Raw genomic sequence first — 25,849 nt, forward strand, 5'->3', positions numbered from 1 at the left:
CGTGTGTGTGTGTGTGTGTGTGTGTGTGGAGGGGGTTGCTGCAGGTACAACCAAGAGGGAAAGGAGCTACAGACTGTCTTTATCCTTTGTGTGTGTGTATATGTGTGTGTATATGTGTGTGTGTGTGTGTGTGTGTGTGTGTGTGCGTCTGGAGGGGCTGGAGGAGAGGCGGAGTCTTGTCAGTGTTGTCCCACACAGAGAAGATAAAAGTACTAATGGCCCAGCCTGCCTCTAATGGAACGCTGAACTTTGTGTGCGTGTCTGTGTGTGTGTGTGTGTGCAAGTGTATGTATGTGTGTAAAGCTCTAGCTGCATTCAAGCCGTCTCTTATTCATGACTGCATTTTGTTGCGGCCTGGTCCTCCTATGTCTATTTACAGCTTCATCCTCATCCCAGGACATGTGGGCATCCATCCACATGCAGCCGCTGTTTGAGGGGCTGCTGCAGAGCTTGGTCGACTCATCCCAAGTGATGAGTCCTCCTCTTCCCTGGAGCTCAACCCACGTACAGCTTGCGCTGCCGGGGAAAGGAAAGGGGGAAAAAAAGTCATCCGCTTTAACTCTGTCAAAGTGATATACAAGTACTAGTGGCACACTTGGAAGGTACTTTTACTTTGCTCGAGTGGCTTTCATTTGCTAATTTTCATTTGTGTAATGCGATTGGCTGAGTTACTGGTTAGCTTTCATAGAGCTCTGGCAGGGGAGGTCGATGCAATTATAGAATTAAAATCATAATTTACTGCCGTTCTGCTGGGGGGGGGGGGTCTTTCACGCTCAGAAACTACATGAGTTTCATCAATGACAATGAATAGTTTGGTTTGGTGACATTAAAGTATCTCTGCTGTAGAAAGCAAACTAGCATTAGCAACACTGCATTGTAAAACAGATCGAAACAGATCATGACTACGTCATCTTCGGCCACAGGGCTTGTTTCTAGGCAGTAACGGAGGACACATTTAAATTTGTAACAGTTTCCTGAGTACACTTGTCCGCCTCTTGAGTGTTGGTCCAGTGCTGTGGCGGATATTTGTAATGCGGCGCCCCCCTCTGGCGAAATCAGGGTAATGTACCAGGAATATATAGAGTTGTGTTGTTCCGCGCAAAATGCAAACTCTTGTCCGGTTATTATAACAAATGAAGTGAAAACACACACACACACACACACACACACACACACACACACACACACACACACACACACACACACACACACACACACCTGTCTGTACCATCTTAATCTGTGGTGAACTGAAATATAATGCGCGAATCATCCTTGCTGCCTGCACGAGCAAATACATTCTAAAATAAGATTGAAAAAAGTAAGGATGTACCGTACTACTGCTATAGTTTTAGTGCATGTGAGCGTGTGTACCCATTACACCGCTTATATATTTTTTTTTACAGTGTTTGTGCATGCTCATTTTTTGTCAACACACATCTGATGTAGCGGGGTTTTTTTTTCCAACTTTAGAAATGAAAATTAATGTGAGAATGAATAATTTCCGTTGGATTGGAACTGCTACTCTATAACATCCCACTCGTGTCCAACGCATAGCTTATTAGTATTGCAGTATCATCACCCACTCCTCACCGACTGTAGTCTGAACTGAACCAGCACGTGTGCTCCACCTGACTCACGATGGTGAATGTCGCATGATGCTGGTCGGTGGGCTCCGCCAACCAATAACGTCACGGAATTGAACCAGATGTGCCTTTTTATATTTTTTTCCCCTTTCCTCCTCTTTTGCAGTTGGTTGACTGACTGCACGTAGACCAATAGTAGATTCGCCAAGGGAATTGTAGGAAGCGTAGTCCGACGGGGAGACGGGTGAAACCCAGCGGACAGCGGTGTGAACTACGCTTCCCAGAATGCACCGCGAGCACCCGAGCTGTGTGTTACGGGGGAGAGCGAGAAGGGGGAGATTCAGGAATTTGTCTGCAGTCTGCGAGCAGCCTTGTGTGGCATAAAAATAATGGTAAGTGTGCTCGTCGGAGAGCGCGACGTTGTTGATAACTATTCACCTCGACTAAAAAAAAAACATCAACGCAGCGTCTCGCTCTTTGTCTGCGGTGCTCGCCGACACATTTACCAGCCGTGATTGGCAGCAGAAATTGTCACACGAGCTAACTTGAGCTAATAACCGAGCCACTTTGGGCTGTTGGCTCGGCTCGGCTCGGGTAGGCTCGGCTTGTTCACCGTCGCGGTTTAACGTTGACACGTCGTCGCGCCGTCGTGGAAAAAGTCTCGCCGCAAACCGTCACGTTAACCGTTACCGACGTACCCGTCGTTCGTGCGTGTAGCACTTTAAGCTAGCTGTCAGTCTTCAACTTTGTCAGTTGTGTGTGTGTGTGTGTGTGTGTGCGCGCGCGCGCGCACGCACACGCACGCACGCACTGTACCGCCCCCCTTTTTTTTCTGCGCCGAGCCTCCTTACGGGAACCTCCTGGCTCCCGTCCTGGGAATGTGTGCCTGTTTGGATTGGAAATTTCTACAGACAAACCCGTCCATCGCTGGATTCCGCGTTATTAACAGACGGTCCGCATACCTTCACCATGGCATCAGTCACGGGTCGCTGATTTGTTGACCCCCCTCTCTTTGTCCCCGTGTGTGTTTACGGTTTTGGCAACACGGGCCACTCAAAGTCAAAGTTTCTGACCGAAACTGGGCTTCAGTTTTTGCTGCGTTGTAGCTTCTTATTTTCTTTTTTTTCTCTCTCTCTCTCTCTCTCTCTCTCTCTCTCTCTCTCTCTCTCTCTTTCTCTCCCCCCCCCCCTCAAAATCTTTATTTGTTGTTACAATATTCAGACTTAAACATCAGACATCAGCATATCAGAAGACACAAACATCAATGTCACATCATCATATTTCAAGTCTTGTCGGCAGAATAACTAAAAAAGAAAGAGAGAAAGGGAAGTGAAAGGTGTAAGGCAAAATAACGTCTTTTCCTTTGAACTGAGTTCTATGAATGATACGTCAGCAAGGGACTGCAGCACATAGACACTTTTCTTACGATGTATTAGTTCCTAAGTATTTGTGTACAGGTTCAATTCTACCGGAAATTTTCCACAACGTGGCAGGATTTTGGGGAATCTCGTTTTGTGTGAATGAAATTTGCAGATCAATCACATGCAGTTATTTGAAAAATACAAAGGTTTATTGTGATGATATCCTGATGGCCCTGCGATGAACTGGCAACTTGTCCATGGTGTCACCCTGCCTTCGCCCTAAGACAGCTGGGATAGGCTCCAGCAGACCCCCATGACCCTGAATAGGAATAAGCGGGTATAGAAGATGGATGGATGAATGAATGATATCCTGATGACCGAGGGCGATTGTGCATCGTGCATATTTTTCAGAATCTCTCTGCAAGTCGTGTTTAAACCGGTGACGTGAGCGGGATTTACGGGCTGTGCTGAACCAAAAACTAAATATAATGGTGGCGCACAACATGCTGTTTGTTTTGTATGTAATTCCATGGCCGAACCATACACTTAATAAAGAGCGACGGCAGTCAGCTGTCATTCAGGCAGATCATCGTTATTACGTTTGGAATTGTTTGGAATGTCCCTTTTCAATAAAGAACACAGACTCGTCGTCACGCCATCGATTAAAATTCCATCGTGTTAATTTGTAATCTGCAAAGTTATAAAGGAACTGATCTTTGAACGTTCTTTGAGATCCTCCTTCAAGACTCGTCCAGTTAGCAGTGTCAGTGTGTTTTGCACGGCGGCCATAAAGTAGCTCCTTTACGTTATCAGTCATAACACCAAGTGTCAATAACTGCAGGTTTAAGAGTGTTGAATATGTCCCGGGGGAGGCAACAGCAAAGAAGTTAAACATTTACAACAGCAGAATCTCTGCTCTATTAATATGAAAACTGCTATGACTCACTTCCTGTCAAAATTCCACCCGCAAAAAGTCTTACATATGTGATGTCGGTGGAAGAGCTTTTTGATTTTATCTCTTTAAGTTATAAGTTATGATTTTTTTTCATTGGACCTTTGCTAACACATTTCTGACAGCGTTGGTATTTGTACTGTAGCCAGACGTCACGGCGACCCATTATTTTGAACGAGACATGTGGTGAACTTTCCTCTCGCTGAAACCAAACTTGCGATTCCCTTCGCAAACACCAAACGGCCCGCGGCCAGGAGTTGTGTATTTGTCTGCGCTCCCCTCGGGGGGTTCCTGCGACGCTTCCCGGCCGCTACTCCCACTCTTCTCCTCACTCACGGCCGTCTCATCTTCCTCCCTCCTCCTCTTCCTCCTCCCCAGGCCTAGCAGTCCGCCCAGCAGCCGACCGTCTCCCGCGTGCGTTTCTTTGCGTGCGTCGCCGTCTCATAAGCAGTGAGAAAACGCAGCTCTACAACCGATACTCCGGAGGAGCAGCAGCCGCCGCCGCCATCGCAGCAGCCATCCCCAGCAGCCCGTCCACCCCCCCGGCAGACAGTGGGGTAGGAGACGCACTCCGAACACAGAGCCGCGCTTCTCATCCTCCTCAAATTTTTGACATTGATTTAAAAAAAATAATAATAAAAAAAAAATGGCACACCACCAACAAAAAATAGGATAAAATGACGCCTAATAATGACAATATGGTCTCTTAATTTATTTATACTCACTCATCCTGGGAGGAAAACAGGCTCACATTCCTTCACAATGTTATGTCTAGATACGTGAATATATATTTTCGACCTATTAAGTGAAATTGGATATATATTATATATATATTACACTAGTGTGTCGTGGTACAGTAGTTAAATAAAACACTGACATCGAGGGAGATTTGAAGTTCATTCTAGCTGTGAACTGCTGTCACTGTCCTGGTTCCAGGGCAGGATGGAGGCTTCCTTTGGCCCGACTTTTGCAGCTGTGGCAGCTGGAGCTAAAGGTGAGAACGCTAGATGCGCTAGATATATTCGATGTTGTTATCATTATTATTATTATTATTATTTTTAGTTGCTTTAGAACGATGTCACACTGTGGGTAAGCTCCTGGTTCCTCCTTTGCTTGCAGCTGAAGGGTCCAACACCTATAAACAGCACAGGCGAACTCCTTCCTCCTCCAGCACGCTGACCTACTCTCCCCGCGACGACGATGACGGAATGGTAAACGTGTTTATCGCAGCCATTAAGTTATATTGCAGCCCTCAAAACAGGGAGCACTGATTGTTTTATTGCTCTGTGCTGTTTCAGTCAGGCCTACTTTCTGCTCAACCCGCGCTCACCGTTCAGTTTTTTTTAAAATAACGATATAATGAATGCTCTGTGATCATAATGAGTGCACGAAAATCGGTCAAGATGTGCTGAACAAGTATGGGAACATTCCAGTGTTTAATGGAAACCATTTCCAATGTCTAATTAAAATTGATTGAGGGAATTCCAAGTGTGCAAAATCATGTGAGAACACATTAAAAGTAGGTTGTTTTAAAGAACCTAAAATATAAACCATTCATTGTTAGACACAACTAAGCGTGATTATAATACAAAGCCTTGTTTTCGAAATGGTTTCTTTTTTTTCTTTTTTCTTTTTTTTAGCATTTTTAAGCATTGCGCTTCTGTAATGATGGCTACGTATTGCACCCTTGATATTCATTCTCTAAAATCACATTCAATGACACGTTCAAGGCAACAAGTGTCTGTGCCATCCCATAATGTGTTCAGCACATCCTGACTGATTTTCCTGCAGATTATTTCATGAAGCTGCTTATAATGGAGTTCATTGCAGAAATGAGTCCTGACCTTTTGAACTGTTGTCTAAGTATCGTTTGTTTTGCAAAAGAGTCTGCATTTTTGATTGAGCTCTTTGCATACATAATGAACATTTTACCCCCGGTGCCCCTCCAGCCTCCCATCGGCACCCCTCGGAGGTCGGACTCGGCCATCTCGGTCCGATCGCTCCACTCGGAATCCAACATGTCCCTGCGCTCCACCTTCTCTCTCCACGAGGAGGAGGAGGACACGGTAAGTGCGCCAGCGCCAACCCGCACCGCACAACACGCGGTGAGAAAGAAGACCGAGCTGACGCGGCTGCGCTTGTACGCAGGAGCCCCAGGTGTTCGCCGAGCAGCCGTCGGTGAAACTGTGCTGCCAGTTGTGCTGCAACGTTTTCAAGGACCCGGTCATCACCACCTGTGGGGTGAGTCTCTGGCTTTTCTGTGTCTTCTTCTTTATGATAATAATTATTAGGGATGTCCCGATCCGATCCTGATTTTTTTTTTTAATGATGACCAATTGCCTTGAATAAGCTGAATCCATTGGATTCAGACTTTTCCTCTGGTGCATTGCAAAATAAATTGGATGGTTTGCTTCAATCATCAGCCCATGCTTTGCTTTTCCTCACCATTTTGTTTATTTTACAAATTGAAAAAGTGAGAAAACTAACCAAATGGTCCGATCGGGTCGATCGAGTAGGGACATCCCTACTTGTCTTATTTATTTCACTTTCACTATTGTTTAAAATCTATTTCGTAATATACTTCTTTTATTTTTATGTTATTGAATTTTAACGTTCTTAAAGCACCAAGCAGGAGTGGAACCTCAAATTTCTTTGTGTGCTCTTTCTACAATGACAATAAGGCTTCTGATTGTGACTCATTTTGCTTGTTGTTTCTCGTCTCCAGCACACATTCTGCAGACGATGTGCCTTGACTTCAGGTGAGACCCCTCCCAAAAGAAATTTTAAACCAAAAAAATTTGTCCGGATGTTTATTTCTTAAAAAAAGAAAAATCAACCGGAACCAACGCAGCGACTCACGACCCAACGTTGCCCCCAACCCCTAGCAGACAAATGCCCGGTGGACGCGGCCAAGCTCACAGTGGTGGTGAACAACATCGCAGTGGCCGAGCAGATCGGCGAGCTGTTCATCCACTGCAAGTACGGCTGCAGGGTCACGGCCAACGGCGTCGCCGGGGCGGCGGCGGCGGCAGCCTCCAACTCCACGGTGGCCGGGAAGCCTGGCGCGTACGAGGTGGACCCGCTGGGTTGCCCCTTCACCATCAAACTGTCCACGCGCAAGTAAGGAGCCGCCGCCATCGAAGTCGGTGTGCGTTTTTCCGCCAGGTGTCGGCGCTGTTTTGGAAAGATCCGCGGCCGAAATACTTTTCACCTTCACTCGTGGCGACCGCAGTAATTGCAGCAGGTAGATTCGCTCAGGCGGGAAGTCGGTGATCGGAAACGAGTTGGAGCCAGTTTATTTTCATCATAATATGCATTGTGCTTTATTTTACTTTTTTACTTTATTTTGTTTCTCTATGTTTCAATATTTTACTGTGAAACGTTAATGTGGCGTATCGGCTTCAATGCCGTTCAGCTCGGCTGTCAAACAATGAAGTAGATTTCACTTAAAATGAAACTAGATAAAAACAAATGCAGGTAGACTATAAACATCTGCATTTTGTATGAGACCAGCAGTTTGGTTTATTATTCTGTTTCTTTTTCATACACATAGCAATACTTGAGACTCAGTTCCGACGGGCAAAGAGTTTTGCTTCACTAGCTGCCTTTCCATTACCCCTAGAGTTCCGCGACACCGAAATATCGCAATAAAATAATGGTAATGGAAACACCAAAACTTTGAAAAACCTCTCAATTATCACTAAAAGGTTTTTCCGCTCTAAGGTGGTTTTTCAGATGTATCCATATGGAGGTATATCGCAAAAGTGTCATGGAAACACTTTGCATTTACACGTCAGCGGACGTGACGTACGAGGTCACCTGACCAGTTCACTTGGACAGAGGAGGAGACGGAATATTTTGTACAAGTAATCATAGAGGAAAATATAACAACCATAACAAACAGAAACAAACAAAAGCATCGTAATTCTCGTAAAATCTCGCTGGACGAGACTTTATGAGAATTGCAGCCTATGCACTTCACACCATTCAATGGAAACACCAGCAAATCGCAATTGTGCTTGAAATGGAAATTTTAGAAATACCACTTTTATTTTGCGAAAAAAAAAACCTGTCCTGTCCTAGTGTTGTTTTCTTTAACCGCAGCGCGAACGCACCGCAGACGTTTCAGCGGAAAGCCGGGATAACGAGATAGCGGCGCGTTTACTACTCACCTCAACGACTCACATCCCTCATTCTCCCTGCAGAGAACACGAAGCCAGTTGCGACTACAGACCAGTCCGCTGCCCCAACAACCCCTCCTGCCCACCGCTGCTCACCATGAACCTGGAGGCACACCTCAAAGAATGCGAGCACATCAAGTGTCCACACTCCAAATACGGGTGAGTGTGTTGCGTACAGGGCGACGCGGCGGTGCAGTGGTTGCAGCCCTGCTTCACTCATACTCTGAAAATGCGTGCCGATACCACGGCTATGACAATTTTGTTAAATTTAAATTTCAAATTTTAAACTTGTGACAGTCACCTCATGTTCTATAAAAACATGCTGAGGAACGTTGTTCAAATCAGTCAATCAATCAATCAACTTTTATTAAATCACATCCAGAGGCGTCGCAAAGCACTGGGCCTCCAGAGCAAGCAAGATGCGACAGTGGCTGCGATAAACTCCCTTATGGGAAGAAACCTATAGCAGATCCAGACTCCAGACGGCCATCATCTGCCGATGCAAATATCAAAAACATCATAGTAATTCTGTAATTTGCCTTATCAAGTACTCGGTATTTGTATCAATGAGTCCTGAAATGCAAGTACTCGTACTGTAAAAAAGTGGTATTGCTGCATCCCTAATATTGCACACCAGTTCTTGTATGTTTCTTATAGATTTTTGCCGTCTGACCCTCTCCTCCTCTGCTTCCTCTCCTCTCACTCCAACCAACCCCACGTCCGCTCTCACTCCGTCCATAAATCCTCCTCGCTGCTCCTCCTCCAGGCCTCCTGCCTGCCACCTCCAGCCTCAGCCTCCCTCTGCCCTTTCACTCGCCGCAGGTTCCGACGCGTCCTACCGTTTGTGACTGACGCTCTGCTCTGCTCTCTCCCCCTGACAGCTGCACATTTATCGGCAACCAGGACACGTATGAAACTCACCTGGAGGTGTGCAAGTTCGAGGGCCTGAAGGAGTTTCTGCAGCAGACAGACGACCGGTATGCACATTGTTTTCTAATCCTCGCTTGTTTGCATTCTAGGGGGAAAAATTCCATTCTTAGATTAATCGCGATTATGACATTGCCAATTATGAATTGATTCACAAATTTTAATAATTTATTTTTTTAATGAGGCCGGAACTCATGTGCGACTGCACTGCAGTGTCGTACCGGACCGTTTAAGGCGACGCACACTAGACATACGAGCACGCAGATCCAAACCAACTCATGAGACGAGACACCGACACACGCAACGTTAAAGATGACTGGAAAACCAATTTGAGCGCTTCCTTCGGGATTTAAAGCCAGCATGTGGCAGCATTTTGGGTTTTATGAGGTTGAGGGGAAAAAGGAACTCGACAAAAGTCACACCGTTTGTAAGTTGTGTCACGCCACAAACAAATATTGTGGGAACACGACAAACATGAGGAACCACATCGCCCGCTGGCACCCAGAGTTGGAGGAAAAGACAGAAAATCCTCCAGACAACCGTCCCCAACACCAGAACAAAGCTGGCAGAACAGTCGCAAAGGGCGAGGCCAATGGCAAAGTCTGTTGGGACTTCTGTTGTTCCGCGATGCAATTAATAGCGATTGATTGAATATCGTGATTTTTCACGATTCATGTATATATTTTTATATATGTATATACAAGTACTACCCAGAAAATTAGAATATCCTGAAAAGGTTGTTGTATTTCTGCAATTCAACTTAAAAGGTGAATGTGACATTATATAAACGAATAATATGCAAATCAATATATTTCAAGTTTTTATTTCTTTGGATTTTGCTGATCAGGTCTTGCAGCTTAAAAATAAAAACTCTCAAATTTTATAATCATTTTCTGAGTTTGTGGGTTTGTGGTTTTAATAAGCTGAAAATCTTAATCAGCAAAGTTACAACAAGGAACTGCTTGAGATGTCAATTTGCGTGTAATGGCTCAATAAAATTTGTTGGTATCTTTTATGTTAAATTGCCAAAATAAAACAACTTTTACTGGATATTTTAATTTTCCGGGTAGTACCTGTATATATATATATATATATATGTGTGCGTGTGTGTGTATGAATCGTGATAAATCGCAATATTCGATTAGTCACGATTAATTGCATCGTAGCCCTCTGAATCGGAATCAAATTGATTGTCAGGGACCTAACGATTCCCACCCCATTGCATTCTTCTTCAAAGTGTTCAGCTATTTGCTTGGCTGTGTTTAATTTTGTGTATTTTCACTGTGTGAAGGTTTCACGAGATGCAGCTGACTCTGGCGCAGAAGGACCAGGACATCGCCTTCCTGCGCTCCATGTTGGGGAAACTGTCTGAGAAGCTGGATCAGCTGGAGAAGAACGTGGACCTCAAATTTGGTAACGTCAAAGTGGCTCCGGTCAAACTTTTTACATTTGCTTGCATTATCAGCCAAGAAGACCGGGGGGGGGGGGCTCTCTGTTCTCTGTCTCTTCAGACTGGTTTAACAGAACTGTTGCTCATCAGCATAGAGCTGATCCATGAGCCAACTCTGTCCCACCTCATTTCCTCTCGTCTATTCGATAAAGTCAACCTCATTGTGTTTCCAACAACGACAACAGAAAATACAAATACACTGAGACAGGCTGATAAAACATGGAGGTCTGAGCCTCTGCTTATGAATGAGACCAAATCAGAGCTCAATCGGCTCATTTACTCCCGACAGAAGCCAAATCTCTGTCAGCGGCCGCTGAGGAAGACGTGAACTCGGGGCCTCAGCGATCCTCCTCCTCCTCCTCCTCCTCCTCCTGTAGGAACAACAAACTTTTAGCGAGCAGGATTAAAGTTTCTCCCGAAGGAATTATGTTATTAAGCTGGCGAGATTGGATTTGGGATTCAGGAGGGAGGGCCAGGGCTCTGTGGCAAAGAGATCTTAAAGCTTATCATTTTTTATGAGAGGAGATTTTATGGGGTTTTTTGTGCGTGTGAGTGTGCAAGACCCACCCCGAGGGGGGAGACAGACGTTGCTGTAAACACGAGCTAGCACTGAAGACAAAAAAAAAAAGCCTGAAGCCTTCGTCAGATTGCACTCAGATCGCTGTTTTCCATGTGCCGACAGACCCTGGCACCAGTTGCTAGGCGACGGCGGAAAGTTGTTCTTCTTCATCGGTCTTCTTTCATTAGCTTGCACACGGCGTGCACGTCTGCATACATTTTTTGAAATGGACCTTAACGCAGGGTCATGGCCGTCATACAACCTTTACATCTTGCATCTTTCAGTCCATGCGTGGGCAAACTACGGCCCGGGGGCCATATGCGGCCTTTTAATCCGGCCTGACAAATTTAAAGAAATGATATTAATTGTAAGTAAGTCATAAAGGAGCTGGATTTCATCCATTTTTTTGTGTGTTTTTCAAGAGTCATTTCAATAAAGAGCTAAACACCGTGGGGCTTCAAAGACACTAATTTCGTTGTAACTTTGCTTTTTGTTCATTTACAATTGACATTGAAGCACATTTTTTTTCATGTCCATAATATATTTTTTCCTCCTATGAGATGGGTCACCAAACCACTCCACCCATCTGCTTCTGCTCCGGCCCCCCTCTGTCAAGTTTTAGAACCCTCTGTGGCCCCACCAGTCAAGAAGTTTGCCCACCCCTGCTTTAGTCACATGTCCTGACTGATCAGCAGCCTTCCCATTCATCCACTTTTTTTTCTTCTTTTTTTTATAGATGTGTTGGATGAGAACCAGAGCAAACTGAGTGAGGACCTGATGGAGTTCCGCAGGGACGCGTCCATGCTCAATGTAAGTCAGCCGCACGCCTTGATGAAGGGGTTGCGACGGCGGTTTCGTTCTTCTCGTAGAAAGATCAGTGTTGGTCGTGTTAGTTTTTTTTTTAAGAGATGGTTGTTTCTGCACAAACTGGACCAAACCTGAAATGTGTCCGCACAGGACGAGTTGTCCCACATCAACGCCCGGCTCAACATGGGAATCCTGGGCTGTAAGTGTTTGCTTTTCTCTGCTTTCCTTCATCGGTCTTGACTCCTGTCAACAAGACATGCTACATATAAAGTGTTCAATAATTTAACCAATGACATTCTTTTATTTTGGAATCATCTCTGCCTTCATACTTTAGTCCTTATTTCGATATCTATTTTCTGTTTTCTTCTTCTTCTTCTTCCTCTCCTCCAATACTCACCCACCTCCTCCCCATCCACCCTTTTTAAATCCTCCCTCTTAAAGCCTTTATTAAATTCCTCTTGCCCATTACGTAACTCGTATCCTGTCTTACCCGTGTCTGTGCCTGTGTGTAGCGTACGACCCCCAGCAAATCTTCAAGTGCAAGGGGACATTTGTCGGCCACCAGGGTCCCGTGTGGTGCCTGTGTGTCTACTCCACCGGGGACCTGCTCTTCTCTGGATCCTCCGATAAGACCATCAAGGTAGCCGCCAACACAAGCACACGCACACACACACACACATACCTGCACAAATACACGCACGCACGCACACAAAATGAATACAGATATAAATACAAGAAAAAATACACCTTATCAGTTAAAATCCGAAAATATTTTTTGCAGTAGAGAACCTTCAAAGTCAATTTAGTTTAGTTTAATTCAATTCAATTTAATTCAATTTAATTAAACTAAACGCATTTCAGTTCAACTCAGTTTAATTCAACTCTGTTCAGTTCAATTCAATTCAATTCAGTTCAGTTCAGTTCAGTTCAGTTTAATTTAATTCAATTCACTTCAGTTCAATTCACTTCAGTTTAATTCGGTTCAATGCAGTGTAATTCAATTCAGTTTTGTTCTGTTCTGCTCTGTTAAATTCTATTTCATGTCATCTTATTTTAATTCATTTCATGTTTTGCTATTGTTGCTCGACCCTAAACCTGAACTCCTTTGTCTCTATAATCCATTTGTCTTCCTCCTTAGGTGTGGGACACCTGCACCACCTACAAATGTCAGAAGACCCTTGAGGGTCACGATGGCATCGTATTGGCACTGTGCATACAAGGGTACCGCTGTGCTTTTCTTTTTTCCTTTTCAACGCAAACCCTGAACATCATCATGAGATGCACGTCGGCAAAGCGGCTGTCCCGGAGCTGACTCGTGATATTTTTCTTCCTTTGTCTACAGGAACAGGCTGTACAGCGGCTCGGCAGACTGCACCATCATCGTGAGTAGCAGCCCCGAGCGCTAACCGGCAGCGTCTCTGTGCGTCCCGTCAATGCCGACGTGTTGTTGTTGATCTCTCTTCCCTTTCCTCCCCCCCGCCCCCCCATCCCCGATCGCTGCTGGGCAGGTGTGGGACATCCAGACCCTGCAGAAAGTCAACACTATACGTGCCCATGACAACCCTGTGTGCACGCTGGTCTCGTCGCACAACATGTTGTTCAGCGGCTCCCTGAAGGCCATCAAGGTACAGTGGGCGGAGCTTTCACTTCAAGTTCCCTTTTCACTTGAATTTCAGGGCAAGTTTTTTTTTTTTCAGATGGTGGAGGTAAAACAGTCCGATTGCAACAATACTCATGTCTTCTTCTCGCTTCTTTTTTTTTCCATCAACAAGCAGTTACCCTGCAATACTGAACCATGTCTTTTTTTCTGTTTCAAAAATGTAACCCTCTGGAAACCTTTTTTCAAACTTAAGTAATTGTACAATTGGACGATATTTGGACTTGTGTAAAAGTCATTAGTGGCTGAAGTAACACTCGCTAAAGTTTGTTTTTTCATTTACATAAATTATCGCCCCCAAGTGCGTCTCCGAACACAAGAGTTTATATACGTAGGAGTTTTTAAGACATCGCAAAGCTCGATCACCTAAAATTATTTTGCCTTTTCTGGCCAACAAACAAACACGATTTCCATTTTTAACTGATTAATGTGGTCCAAAATAACATTTTCTTCATATATTTCAGACTGTTGAGAACAATAGCTAATGTGAGGTTATAAACGCAACAGTAAGGCGAACAGCTCTGTTAAAGAATAACAAAAAACTTGAATGAATGAATTCTTTATTTCGATCATGTAAGAACAACTTAAAAAACAGCTTAAAAAGAATAAAAATAAAACAGTAAACCAAAAAATAAGGAAAACAAATAGAAAACAAACAAAGTAGGAGCTGCCTTTGCGACTGCATGAGCGAAAAGGGGTATGGAAAATGGTAAACTTATTTCATCCTACCCCCCTAAAATATACTGTTTCATAGCACCACATATATCATACACACACATATACATATCCACACATACCATTATCCTACCATTATCTTAGAATCACTTGCTGTTGGCCCCAGTTGGGCACAGGAAGGGAGATCAGTGTGCACAGGGGCTCTGCTAAGACGGAGGAGGACGCAGTAAGTCACACAATAACCACTGTTACCCTGCGTCATAAAGCCAGCGAGAGCACACATGGAGGTCGCATTGTGTCGACTGCCTCACGGGGACTTTCCTTATTATGCAACTCGGCTCCTCTCCACGTCAGCCAGCGCCTCCTGTTTCAACACAGTGACATCATGCGCTCTTTAGCGATTGAGTATTTGCGGCTCGCTGGGAGTTCACGGCTCACGAGTTCACGCACTCTTAAAGAACAACAGAAACATCTTAATGGGAAAAAAAACAAACCAAAGCAGTCTAAAATAGTTTTTGGACACCTCATGCAGTGCATTTGTGATGCAGTGTGTTGTGCTAAGAATCATTCTTAAGTGCACAGTTCCGTCCAGCTCACAAACTCTGTGTTTCAGCAAAACGACGTCCCTTGAAACACACCCAGAGTACAAGAAGTACAAGAGTTTAGTTTATTTATTTTGTATTATAAACAATAAGCAACAAAAAACATTCATCTGTTTGTGTGTCTCTGATGCAGCCACACTTTTTGAAACGCACACGGAAAAAAATATTTGCCAAATCGTTAATGACAATAGTTCAGTTTTTTCCACTACTGCATGAATCGGACAACGGTGTATAAACTAAATTGCAGAGACAACTTGTGTATGTAATTCCAGATTACCTTAGTTTCACTCTTACTTAAAGATGTAAACCTGTGCGTGTGCGTGTTTTTAGGTGTGGGACATTGTGGGAACGGAGCTGAAGCTGAAGAAGGAGCTGACGGGCCTGAATCACTGGGTCCGAGCGCTAGTGGCCTCCCAGAACCACCTGTACAGCGGCTCCTATCAGACCATCAAGGTGAGTGGAGGTTCTGGTATCGCGCCTGTTTGGTCTGGACACGGTTTAGCCACAATCAACCCAGAGCAGCAACTCTGAGCATGTACAAGAAGTGTTTGAATCAAATTTACGTTGGCACGTAGGTGAACTCTGTGTAGTTTACAAGCTACACTCAAATTGGATCTTAATAAATAAATTAGCTTTTTTTTTATTTCACCAGTTATTGTCTATTCTACCTCTAAAGACTTCTGTGTCTTTTAGGGTGATAGCAGATGTATGCTATCATAGTATCTCTGCACTGAGCCCTGCGTCGTAGCCATTGTGAGCATTTCAATAGCCAGGCATGAGTTTCAAAACGAATCCTTCCTGTGGACACATGCGTAACACCACCTGCATGACACCACCCAAACAGCACGTCAACAACTTCTGCTTTTCGTCTGTCGCTTTTGGAGGACTCGGCTTGACCAGCCTTGAGAAAAGAGAAAACGGACACAGTCGAGCCGCAGTTGTGCGGCATTGGGGTCAAAGTTGAATGGGTAGACTGGCTGGAGGCATTGGTAATCAGGCACATCAGGTATATTAGAAGCAGTAGCGTAAACAACAGCTGTGAGAACCTTTTCAACTACAGAAAAAAACTCTTAGTTAACTTGTTTATCGAGGATCAGACGGATCTGGATGTGTCTTCAGTTCCAGCGCAGCGACTGTTGGAAAGTGTTGTGCTTTGGCAGACGCGAAGGCTGTCTGAGCCATCGCTGGCATTGAAAAACAAACAATAAAGTTGAAAGTAAAAGCTTCTGCGGTAAATGTTCAACTATGACGTTTAGCTGCTCAGCTAACGCTGTCGTCAATCGTCACTACACCTGCCGACACGGTCCGGGCCGGTCAGAAGGTTGTTGAGCGCAGCACCTCCCGATCCTGACCGGCACGTGTTGGTGTCGTTGGTCCGTAATTGGATTCTGCGTGTGGCAACACAGAGACGACTTGGTGCGTCTCCCAGCCTGTCATAGTCATCCACTGTGTGTGTGTGTGTGTGTGCGTGTGCGTGTATCCCGCTGTTGCGCCAGCGTCGGCCGCTAATGAATACCTCAGGGATGATGTGGAGAGATTAATAGACGGACGGAGAGGAGAAGAAAGCCTCCATGCGAGTGGAACTGGGTTTTGGTAGCGAGAGACATCTGGGGAGGCAGGGAGTGAGGGAGGAGGGAGGATGAGAGGGCAGATAAAGTCGACTGGGCTCCTTTTTTTTTAAATTTCATTTCATGGCGCTCGCTAGCAGAGCAGTCGGGTCTCTTGGCGGTGTTTAGCCACAAAACGCATCACTTTGCTGCTTTGAACAGTTTTGGTCGTGAAATAAATAAATATTCGCTCTTTCCCGCACGTTTCGTCGCAGCCGTCCAGTTGGCTCGTGCTTAAAACTGGCCTCGGAGAGCGTTTAACGAATCATCTCTCTCTCACTCCCTCTCTCTCTCGTCGATTTATCGCTTTTTCCCAGTAATTAGTCAGATTGCAGAGGACGGCTCCCGCCGGTTAATTTCGGATGCGACGGTGTAAAAATAGAGGCGGTGGGTGAGCAGAGAGGGACGTTCAGTCGCAGGACCCGTCGCCCACCGCTGAAATGTTCCACTTCCTGTCATTTGTCTCAGCCGGACTGGAGATAAAGCGCAACAATCAGGCACATCGTCAATTAATAGGCTGTCATATGAGTCGTGTGTGTGTGTCTGTCTGTCTGTCTGTCTGTCTGTCTGTCTGTCTGTGCGTATACGTGTATATATGTAGGTTGCACGAGACTTTTTCGTTAACGGTCATTTTGACTGGCAAAGTCGTAAAATTTCCGTCACGCTTCTATGACGTCATTCACTTAATTTATATATTAATAAGAAGGCAACGTTCTTTGACAGCTCAATGCGTTCCTGGTCTGCATGGTATGGAATCGCGTGCCCGCTAGCACGTCATCAAATTGGGCTTTTTTTTAAAGAAACTTCTGACGCTCAACTGCCACGATAATTTTCTTCTCAGTGAAGCCACCGCGTCACGCATCAAGAGAGACGATGGCCAATTGCTGTTGTAATGCTCGGTTGGACTGAGTTCTCTTGTGCTCTGTTCTGCTCCATGTTTATTTGACGTTAATGGTGATGGTGAACGTTGTCCGGTTTCACCAACCCACCTGTGATTGGCCGAGGTCAGGGTGTGTGGTGTGTGAGAAAGAGGAAGTGGGAGCACGCGTTGAGACGCAGCCAAAGAAACTGTTGAGACGCAGCCAAAGAAACTGTCTCCGCGCCGTGCGTCAGAAGGGGACGTTGCAATATGCTCATTGCCACCAAGTGGTCGGGGTGTGAATTGCAACCTGTCAAAATGACAGCCTTCGCTCTGATTCGGAAAAAAAAAAAGAAGAAGACCAAAACCACCTCAAGGGAAGAGTGCAACAGACTATACTGTGAATTACAGGACCCTGCATACATTTTCTAATGCATTATCACACATATTGTAAGAGTCAATGAAATCGCACTAATTTTAAGGCCTTTGAAACTTTTCCTCCTAATATGACAGACCTACTCCTGTCAGTTAACTTGGCAACGACGGCCAGTAGATATTAGATTTCTTTTCTAAACCGTCTCGGGTTTGCGTGCCTCGGCCAATGACATGAGTGCAGCGTCGATGAGACTCGCCGTCGTCGGCTTCATATCTGCATAAAGAGCTTGAATTGTTTCCACAAACACAACGTTGCTCCCGCATGTATCGGCGGCTTACAGAGGGTCGAGAGGTCGTCCGACTCCAGAGGTTCCTCTCAGCGATCGAGGAAGCATTGAGCAGATTTCACATCCTTGCCGATCCCTGCTGATTTACGGTTAAGTTCCGCTTCTTTCTTCTCTGATCTCGGACGCAGGGTTTTGATTGATGCTTTCGCACCCTGATGGATTTCGGCGGGAAAAAACCTCTGTCGCCCCCACGATGACGTGATGCGTCTTCACCAGCTGATGTTGCTACTTTATCGCATCGCTCCGCGTACCTTCCCAATAGACCAGGCGTGGGCAAACTACGGCCCGGGGGCCATAGGCGGCCCGCTCAGCTTCTTAATCCGGCCCACCAAACTTGAAGGAATTATATTAATAATAAGTTACTAATAAAACGGCTGCATTTCATTCAGGTTCAGGTGGGTTTTTTTACGTATCCCATGATATATTTTTCCCCACGAAGAGCTGGGTCACCAAAACACTACATTCCCTGCTCCCCCTCTGTCAAATTTTAGAACCCAGTGTGGCCCCACCAGTCAGAGAGTTTGCCCGCCCCTGCCAGGGACTGTGGCTGCTCAGATTCTAATTAGCTAATGAGGAGATCTCTGGCACCTGGTGGTTGAGAGGGTAAATCACAGCCCGTCGGAACGAAAGCCTTTGTAATGTTTGGCTAAGGTAATATAGCTAGCGAGGCGTAACATTGAATATCGTCTTGTGGACAGAATCATGCTGCAAAATGAAGGATGTGAAGTTTACAGAGGTGGGAAGCAACAAGGTATAAGATATAAATACTACGTTGATAGACTTGAGTGTATTTTTCAAGTATCTGTACTTGAAAAATATACCTGTACCTCGGCTTATCAACGGTATTGTTTCATTAACTGCAAAATATATATATATATATATATATTTTACATTTCAGAACCTGTACTTTCTTACTTTCACTTGAGTATATTAGTTGAATCATTACTTTTCATACAGAATGTGAATACTTTTGCCACCTCTGAAAGTTTCCCCATTTATCGTTGCTCTGTGTTTAACATCCTCGCATGCGTGTGTATGTGCGTGCGTGCGTGCGTGCGTGCGTGCGTGCGTGCGTGTGTGCGTGCGTGCGTGCGTGCGTGCGTGCGTGCGTGCGTGTGTGCGTGCGCTCGTGCCTGCGTGCGAGAGAGGTAGAGGGAGACATAATATAAGGACGTGAATCATCGCAGTCTCTCGACTGCTGCCGCCGCTGCCGTGGCCTGTTGTCAGTGCCGCCTCCTGATTGGCCGGCGAGCCTCACCCGTTAGATCAGCGGTGGCTCCACCGTGTGTTGCCACGGCGACGGACACCGACGGCCGTAAAAAAGCGTCGAGCGGCTCACTTTTTCCACCGTTGTTATCCGGGCGTCCCCTCCCAAAGAACCCCTCCTCTTCCTCCAACTTTCCCTCTCCCTCGTTCCCTCCCTCCATCCCTCCCTGAAGCCCTCTGTGATTTTTTTGTCTCTGTCTCTCTCTCTCTCTCTCTCTGTCTCTGTCTCTCTCTCTCTCTCTCTCTCTCTCTCTCTCTCTCTCTCTCTCTCTCTGTCTCCCTCTCTCTCTCTCTCTGTCTCTCTCTGTCTCTGTCTCCCTCCCTCTCTCTCTCTCTCTCTCTCTCTCTCTCTCTCTCTCTCTCTCTCTCTCTCTCTCTCTCTCTCTCTGTGCTTCAGATTTGGGACATCCGGTCTCTGGAGTGCGTCCACGTCCTGCAGACCAGCGGCGGCAGCGTCTACTCCATCGCCGTCACCAATCACCACATCGTCTGCGGCACCTATGAGAATCTCATCCATGTGAGGAAGATGAGCGACACAACTTGCCTTTTTTTTTTTTTTTTTCAATGACAAATATTTGTGATGATATTTGTTTAAAGATAAATTCTAAATATTCCATGTTCCATTTACATTTATAGAAGAACTGAAGAAATATCTGAATGACTAAGGCTCTAAAGTAACCACATGTCCCCATTTTCATGCACTATAAATGAAATTATTTCCACAAAGTAACTCCCAATGAATGAAGAAAGTAAGCTAAAGTCTCGACGCGGACGCTTCGTCGGTGTTGTTTCGTGTGCCAGTGTGGCTGATGAGTGGACGTGCTGTCGCTTCCTCCTCTGCAGGTGTGGGACATTGAATCCAAGGAGCAGGTGCGGACCCTGACCGGCCACGTGGGGACGGTCTACGCCCTGGCCGTCATCTCCACCCCGGACCAGACCAAAGTGTTCAGCGCCTCCTACGACCGCTCGCTCAGGGTGAGGACGCACAGAGTGACGATCACAGACTGGGCCGTTGCAAAGTCTACTGTTGTTAACAAAATCCCCCCCAAAAACGTCTAATTTTCCACTAGTGAAATTCCCCCCCCCCCTTAACTCGCTTTTGTATCCCTCACTTATTTGCCGCCTTTTTGCAGCATGGTATTTCATTTTTTGCCTTGTTTACTTTGTTTATTTAAATAAAAACAATAAATAAATGAGATATTTTAAAATTCTTGAGCAAAAAAAAACACTGATTTGACAAAACAACTGTAAAACATGACAAGATAAGCAATTCCATGTTTGATACGGTGGAGGATGGAGTTAATAAAGTTCTTTTTTCCATTTCTTTATTGGTTAATCAAACAATGCAGAAGACAAAAAAAACAGAAAAAAAGCATTTTTTATTTTTTATCTTTTACAAATTCCTGTCCATATCCCTCTTGTTTCCATCCAAAACATTTGTGGACATTAGTTTTACTCGGTGGAGTACATGTAGCTGCAGCTGTTCCACAGATTAACTAATTCTACTGATATGCAATGTGCTTTTTGTTCGTACCCACATGCTGTTTTTTGAACATGCTCCCCTGAGATTGTGTTTATTTTCCCTTATCTGAAGCAACTTTTGGGTGCCACGTGCAAACTGATGCTGATTTGTTTTCATTCTGTGCTAAAAAAAAAAACAAAAAAACAAAGAAACAGCACTCTGTGAATTTTTTTTCAGTGGAAATTATTTTCATAGAAAAAACAAGCACACTTTTGGTTGATATGAGGCACAACCTAAAAAGAGTTTTAAAGTTAACTTGTGTGTGTCTGTGTGTGTGTGTGTGTCGCCTCAGGTGTGGAGCATGGACAACATGATCTGCACGCAGACTCTGCTCAGACATCAGGGCAGTGTAACTGCTCTGGCCGTCTCCAGGGGGCGCCTCTTCTCCGGAGCCGTGGACAGCACCGTCAAGGTACGACTGCAGTCGCCTGCAGTGCTGAAACACTCGTAATATTCACAGGCTCTGTGTGTGTGTGTGTGTGTGTGTGTGTGTGTGTGTGTGTGTGTGTGTGTGTGTGTGTACACACATACATATATACACGTACACACACACACATACATACACACACACACATACATACATACACACACACACACATATGTATATACCCACATTTTCTAGCTGTCCCTGCTGAAACAAACTTCTTCCTGTTTGTTTGCCCCCTCAGGTGTGGACGTGCTAAAAGGAGCGGGAAGCCTCTTCGGCACCCGACCCCGTGACCCTTCACCTCTTCGTACCATCTTCCACCCCCCCCCGCCCCGCTCCGCTTCTTTGATTGTGATCCAAGCGCCGACCTCCAGGCCGAGCTGCACCGGAACCCGTTTTTAACCAAGTGTCCCTTCACAGCGAACATTGAAACAAAAAAAAAACCCCGGGGACGACGTCCTGACCAGATGTCCGACCGGCGCCCCCTTCTGCCGAGGGGCTGGTATCACTGACCTGGCGCTGCTAGCGTCTCTCCTCCATCGCAAGTCACCGGGACGAAGTTGGAAACGTTCAAGTGGGACGAGAGATTATTTTGTGAGAATCCTCCCGCCTTGCATTTTCATTTTCCCCACATCCGGGGTGAGCGAGCAAACAAGCAGACCCTATGGGGTTCGGCTGCAGAGGAAACTAGCTTGTATAGTTAGATACAAAGACAGTGAAGCAGCGGAACTCTTAGCATCATATTCAGCCGCACTGTACGTCTCAGACTGGAAATCTTTTTAGACACAAGTTGGTAGCAGCTTCTAGTTAACCTCCGGCGTCGGGAAGGATTTAACCTTTACACAGTGGATTGTTTTGATACCGTAAAACACCCCGATCGGTGTTATGAAGTATATATATATATATATATATATATCTTTTTTTTTTTTTTTTTTTATTAAAAAAGGACACATACATGACAAGTGTGAGACAGAATCATCACATGGCTGAAGCAGGCTTGAAAAGGCTGGAAGGTGAAGAAGCAGGCGTGGAGTTCGGTTTGGCTCGGTGAGCGTCAGAGGAAGATGACCAGCGACAGACAGACAGGACAGACAGAACAGACAGACAGACAGACAGACAGACAGACAGACAGACAGACAGAGCAGAGGGGTCCAAGCTTGCTAATGTACTTTGTCTTTTAGAGAACCGCTGCCCCGTTGGCTTGGAGCAAGACGGATGCGGGGGAGAGATGCTCATTTTCCTCCTAAAGTTTCAGTGTAAAGGAATTCTTTCCGGTTTTGTGAATTGCGTAGAATCTGTCCGAGCCTCTCGTCGTCGGATCTCGCTTCGGTTGCGCAGCTTCACCACACTCATTTCGAGACGAGAATTGTCGGCTTCCAAAAAAGCTCACGAAATCCAAAACCCACGTAGAGAGAGACAGCTTTGGAACTGCTCGATTGTCCTGTTCGGGGGTTTTCCTCTGTGTGACACGCGGCTTGGTGCCAGTCGGTCTAGACAGAGACACTGGAATTCCCTGGATTGAACCGACTAAAAGTTACAGTCGGGTCAACAGAGCATCTTAGCGATATCAAAATCCAGAGAGGCGACCTCCCCATCATCCACCAGGCGTCATCGCTCTGTGCGTTGGAAGGAACGGGGGGGGGGGGTTTGACACGTCACATGTGACCTGGCTGATCCAAAGGACGTCATTGGCCGAAACCGCCACGCGCTCCTCACAAGCCTTTTCCAGCGGGGACGGACTCACGGATCAGGTGTTTTTTTTGTTTTTTTTCTCCCCAGGTGGCTGAAGGCAGCCTTTTTCTAGAACACAATTTAATACGTGGAGATCCGTTAAGACGAGCGGCAGTCACCGGGACGCGGACCCGAGTCCCATCCACACCTGTACAGCTGTGCCGAGCTCGGTGGAGCTCGGGGGAGTCGGGGTTGGGGGGGGGAGGAGGAGGAGGAGGAGAGCACGCAGCATGTCGTGTCCATCTTTGTGTATATAAGTGAGACTGTTATCACTGAGTGCCATACGTGCGAATGGAAAGTATTAGAGGAAAAAAAAAAAGCCCTCCAATAACGCGTCTCCTTCTCCCTCCTCTCCTCCTGCTAATCTCACGTGGGGTTAACGAGCGTCGTAACTACAGATAACGCTGATTGTTTTTCTGGTTTGTTTTTTTTATTTTTATTATTCCTGTAAGGCTGTAATTAACCTTAAATTAACCCAAACTCAAAATGCAAAGTGCCATTGATATAAACAGAAGTCCAGGGGCCTCATTTATAAAACTCGAAAATGATACGCAACTTTATATTGCTCGGATTTATGCTCAAACTCTGATGATCTCACGATTGCGCTGTGCTGAATATTTAATCACAAAAAAAAACTTGATTTATGAAAACCTTTCTCTTCTATTTTTTCTTTTACGACAGACCTCTGTAATGGAGAAAGGAAATAAAGCTTGCAAACTAGTTTTTGGTTGTGTACAATATTAAAAGGTAAAGAAAACCAAAACCAAAACAAAACAAACTGTTATACCCTTTTCAACCAGCAGGAGGAGAGATCCCTGTTTCAAACCCAGACTTTAGATCAAACTCGCTCAGTGTGCAGTTTTTATTAATAAATGCAGTTTTCTTTTTTTTAAATCCCTCGCTGCATTCATTTGAAAATCGAACTAGATATTTGTCATCCATTTTATAAATGAGACCCCTGCTAGCCAATACTATGTTTTAGGGCCCATATTGGGTTGAGAGTATTATAAATGACGAGTTACGCCTGGGAGGGTCATTTTTAATAAAAACACCGTGTACATCCAGCCAAACGAAACCACACGGGCTGGTTTCTGTTTCCACTGAGGTTCTGTGGTGTTTCTTGCCTTCTTTTCAGTGCGGACCTGCCCTCGCCCGCCACGCGGACACACACAGGCTGGTGGGGGAGGGGCAGAAGAAGTGTCTTTACTGGTGACAGTTTCAGTGATTTCTTGGATACTTGTGTAATCATGTAAGCCTGAGTTGATCATTCATCAATAAAACTGTTGTACACTTTGGAAAGTGTTGGGTTGCTCATTTACCGTCATTGGATCAGCTGTTTAAAGGCGTTTCACTATCTGACATCGCGACTTGTGATTGGACGAGAGAATCGACATTGCTGCCATCACGATGCTGAAGTTGGCACCACATTCGCCGCAGTGTTTCTCCAAAGTTTTGATTCCACCTTAAAAAAAAAAAAATCCACAATTTGACTGCTAGATGGCTGTGCTTATCCCAACACTGTTCAACATATAAAATTCAGCGAATCATTGTCTATGTTGAGGGGTATTTTTTACTAAATTATACAGTAGAAATTGACATGTGAGGTATCACTGTAAAGCCTGGGATCTATCTCTCTCACCGGGCCAGACCTTACAAACACTCTTTGTAGATTTTGCAAGGGCCCAGTCGCTATCATGTGCGACGTGGAACAAATGTTCCATCAATTCCATGTAAAACCTGAAGACCAAGACTACCTGAGGTTCTTATGGGGGGAGAGGGTTAGGCCAATTTTGGTCTAAAACATTTCCACGAGAAGGTGCAACATCAAGGAAGAGGTATGACTGAGAATGAGTTGCGGTCCAATGGTATCTGGATTACTGGTGGTAGCAGCGCAGTCGCGTCACATGTTTACAAATGCATCACCTGCAGAAGGCACAGAAGGAACACACAGGATCCTAAAATGGCTAACTTACCTGGGGACAGGATGGAAGTGACACCTCCATTTACCTACTGCGGCTTGTATTGCTCTCGCCCTTTCTATGTAAAGGAAGCCAGAAAGGAACTTAAGAAGTATGGACTTATCCTCACCTCTATGTGTTCCAGAGCGATACATATTTCAAAATGCTTGACGACCTCACCACAGATGCTTTCTTCAACACTTAACGTGCATTCACAGCAATCCGTGGCAAAGTACGACGATTGAGATGTGATCAAGCAATGAACTTCCTAGGCGCTAAAAGAGAGTTTCTTAAATGCAATGAAAGGCTTGGATCAGGAAGAGATGAAGAAATTTGGATGCGAGTTCCTAAGTAAAATTTCACAGACCCCATTAGATGGTGTGGGTCTGGCTCTCCTTCATTTCCTCTCTTCATTAATCAGACATGAAACAAAACGTGTCTTCGCTTGTTGTCTTCCCTGGTTGCCCAGCAATGCCGCGTGGTCCCAGTTGACTGGCTTCAGGATCACCAGTATGGCCAACTGTGCCTGGAGGACCATCCACTATCAACTGACGGAGACCATGTAATTATACCATTATAAAGTGTACACAAAACAATTAAAAATGTTGTGCTCTGTATCATGTTTCCTTGTTCTTTATGAACTTTATATTGATTTACTGCTTTAGTTTATTGTTTAGTTCAGTGAGTTTATTTCTGTCAGTTTTCAATGTTGTACATGCATTATACATTAAATAAAACAATTATAATAATATACATCAACCGAAAAGGTGTAGGCTGATGGCTTTGCTTATTTTGACTACCCTTCTTACATTAATAAAGTAGGAGAAATAGAAAAAGACAAAATGATATACAAGTAAAAAAATAATAGCAATAATGATAATTTATAACATTAACAGTTGCACAACAACAACAACGATAGATAGCATGTCCTCGTGAAGCAATTCTCTCAGGAAGACAAGAAGAAACAAGAGTTGACTGATGATTGATCATCAGGTCATGTTTT

At 45.1% G+C, this 25,849-nt stretch overlaps 1 protein-coding gene and 2 long non-coding RNA genes across 4 annotated transcripts; 1 reads left to right on the forward strand and 2 right to left on the reverse strand.

Annotated features, from left to right (window-relative positions):
- Positions 1–1,834: 1,834 nt before the first annotated feature.
- Positions 1,835–23,194, forward strand: traf7 (TNF receptor-associated factor 7). Of its 2 annotated transcripts, XM_076032390.1 has the most exons (22): positions 1,835–1,975; positions 4,275–4,453; positions 4,833–4,890; positions 5,016–5,107; positions 5,846–5,962; positions 6,045–6,137; positions 6,622–6,655; positions 6,785–7,016; positions 8,102–8,236; positions 8,959–9,054; positions 10,296–10,417; positions 11,750–11,823; positions 11,971–12,019; positions 12,333–12,460; positions 12,959–13,041; positions 13,163–13,202; positions 13,329–13,445; positions 15,085–15,207; positions 19,606–19,725; positions 20,052–20,183; positions 21,023–21,142; positions 21,399–23,194. In XM_076032390.1, exons 3-22 carry the CDS (start codon positions 4,839–4,841, stop codon positions 21,411–21,413), a joined length of 1,974 nt encoding a protein of 657 aa, XP_075888505.1. In that variant the 5' UTR covers positions 1,835–1,975; positions 4,275–4,453; positions 4,833–4,838; the 3' UTR covers positions 21,414–23,194. The 2 variants fall into 2 exon arrangements, with proteins under 2 accessions (XP_075888505.1, XP_075888503.1); XM_076032388.1 differs by lacking the exon at positions 1,835–1,975 and having other exon boundaries at positions 4,333–4,453.
- Positions 8,594–10,962, reverse strand: LOC142892337 (uncharacterized). The gene is made up of 3 exons (XR_012927409.1): positions 10,735–10,962; positions 8,917–9,092; positions 8,594–8,697 (listed from the first exon to the last, which is right to left on the reverse strand). It is a non-coding gene; the product is annotated as an uncharacterized LOC142892337 (long non-coding RNA).
- Positions 23,195–23,911: 717 nt separating the features above from the next.
- On the reverse strand, positions 23,912–25,279 carry LOC142892336 (uncharacterized). Its single transcript, XR_012927408.1, has 2 exons — positions 24,952–25,279; positions 23,912–24,255 (listed from the first exon to the last, which is right to left on the reverse strand). It is a non-coding gene; the product is annotated as an uncharacterized LOC142892336 (long non-coding RNA).
- Between the last annotated feature and the right edge of the window lie 570 nt (positions 25,280–25,849).

This window comes from Nelusetta ayraudi, unplaced genomic scaffold (genome assembly GCF_046127955.1).
Source record: "Nelusetta ayraudi isolate G7.1 ecotype Tasmania unplaced genomic scaffold, CSIRO-AGI_Nayr_v1 ptg000034l, whole genome shotgun sequence".
Taxonomy (NCBI): domain Eukaryota; kingdom Metazoa; phylum Chordata; class Actinopteri; order Tetraodontiformes; family Monacanthidae; genus Nelusetta; species Nelusetta ayraudi.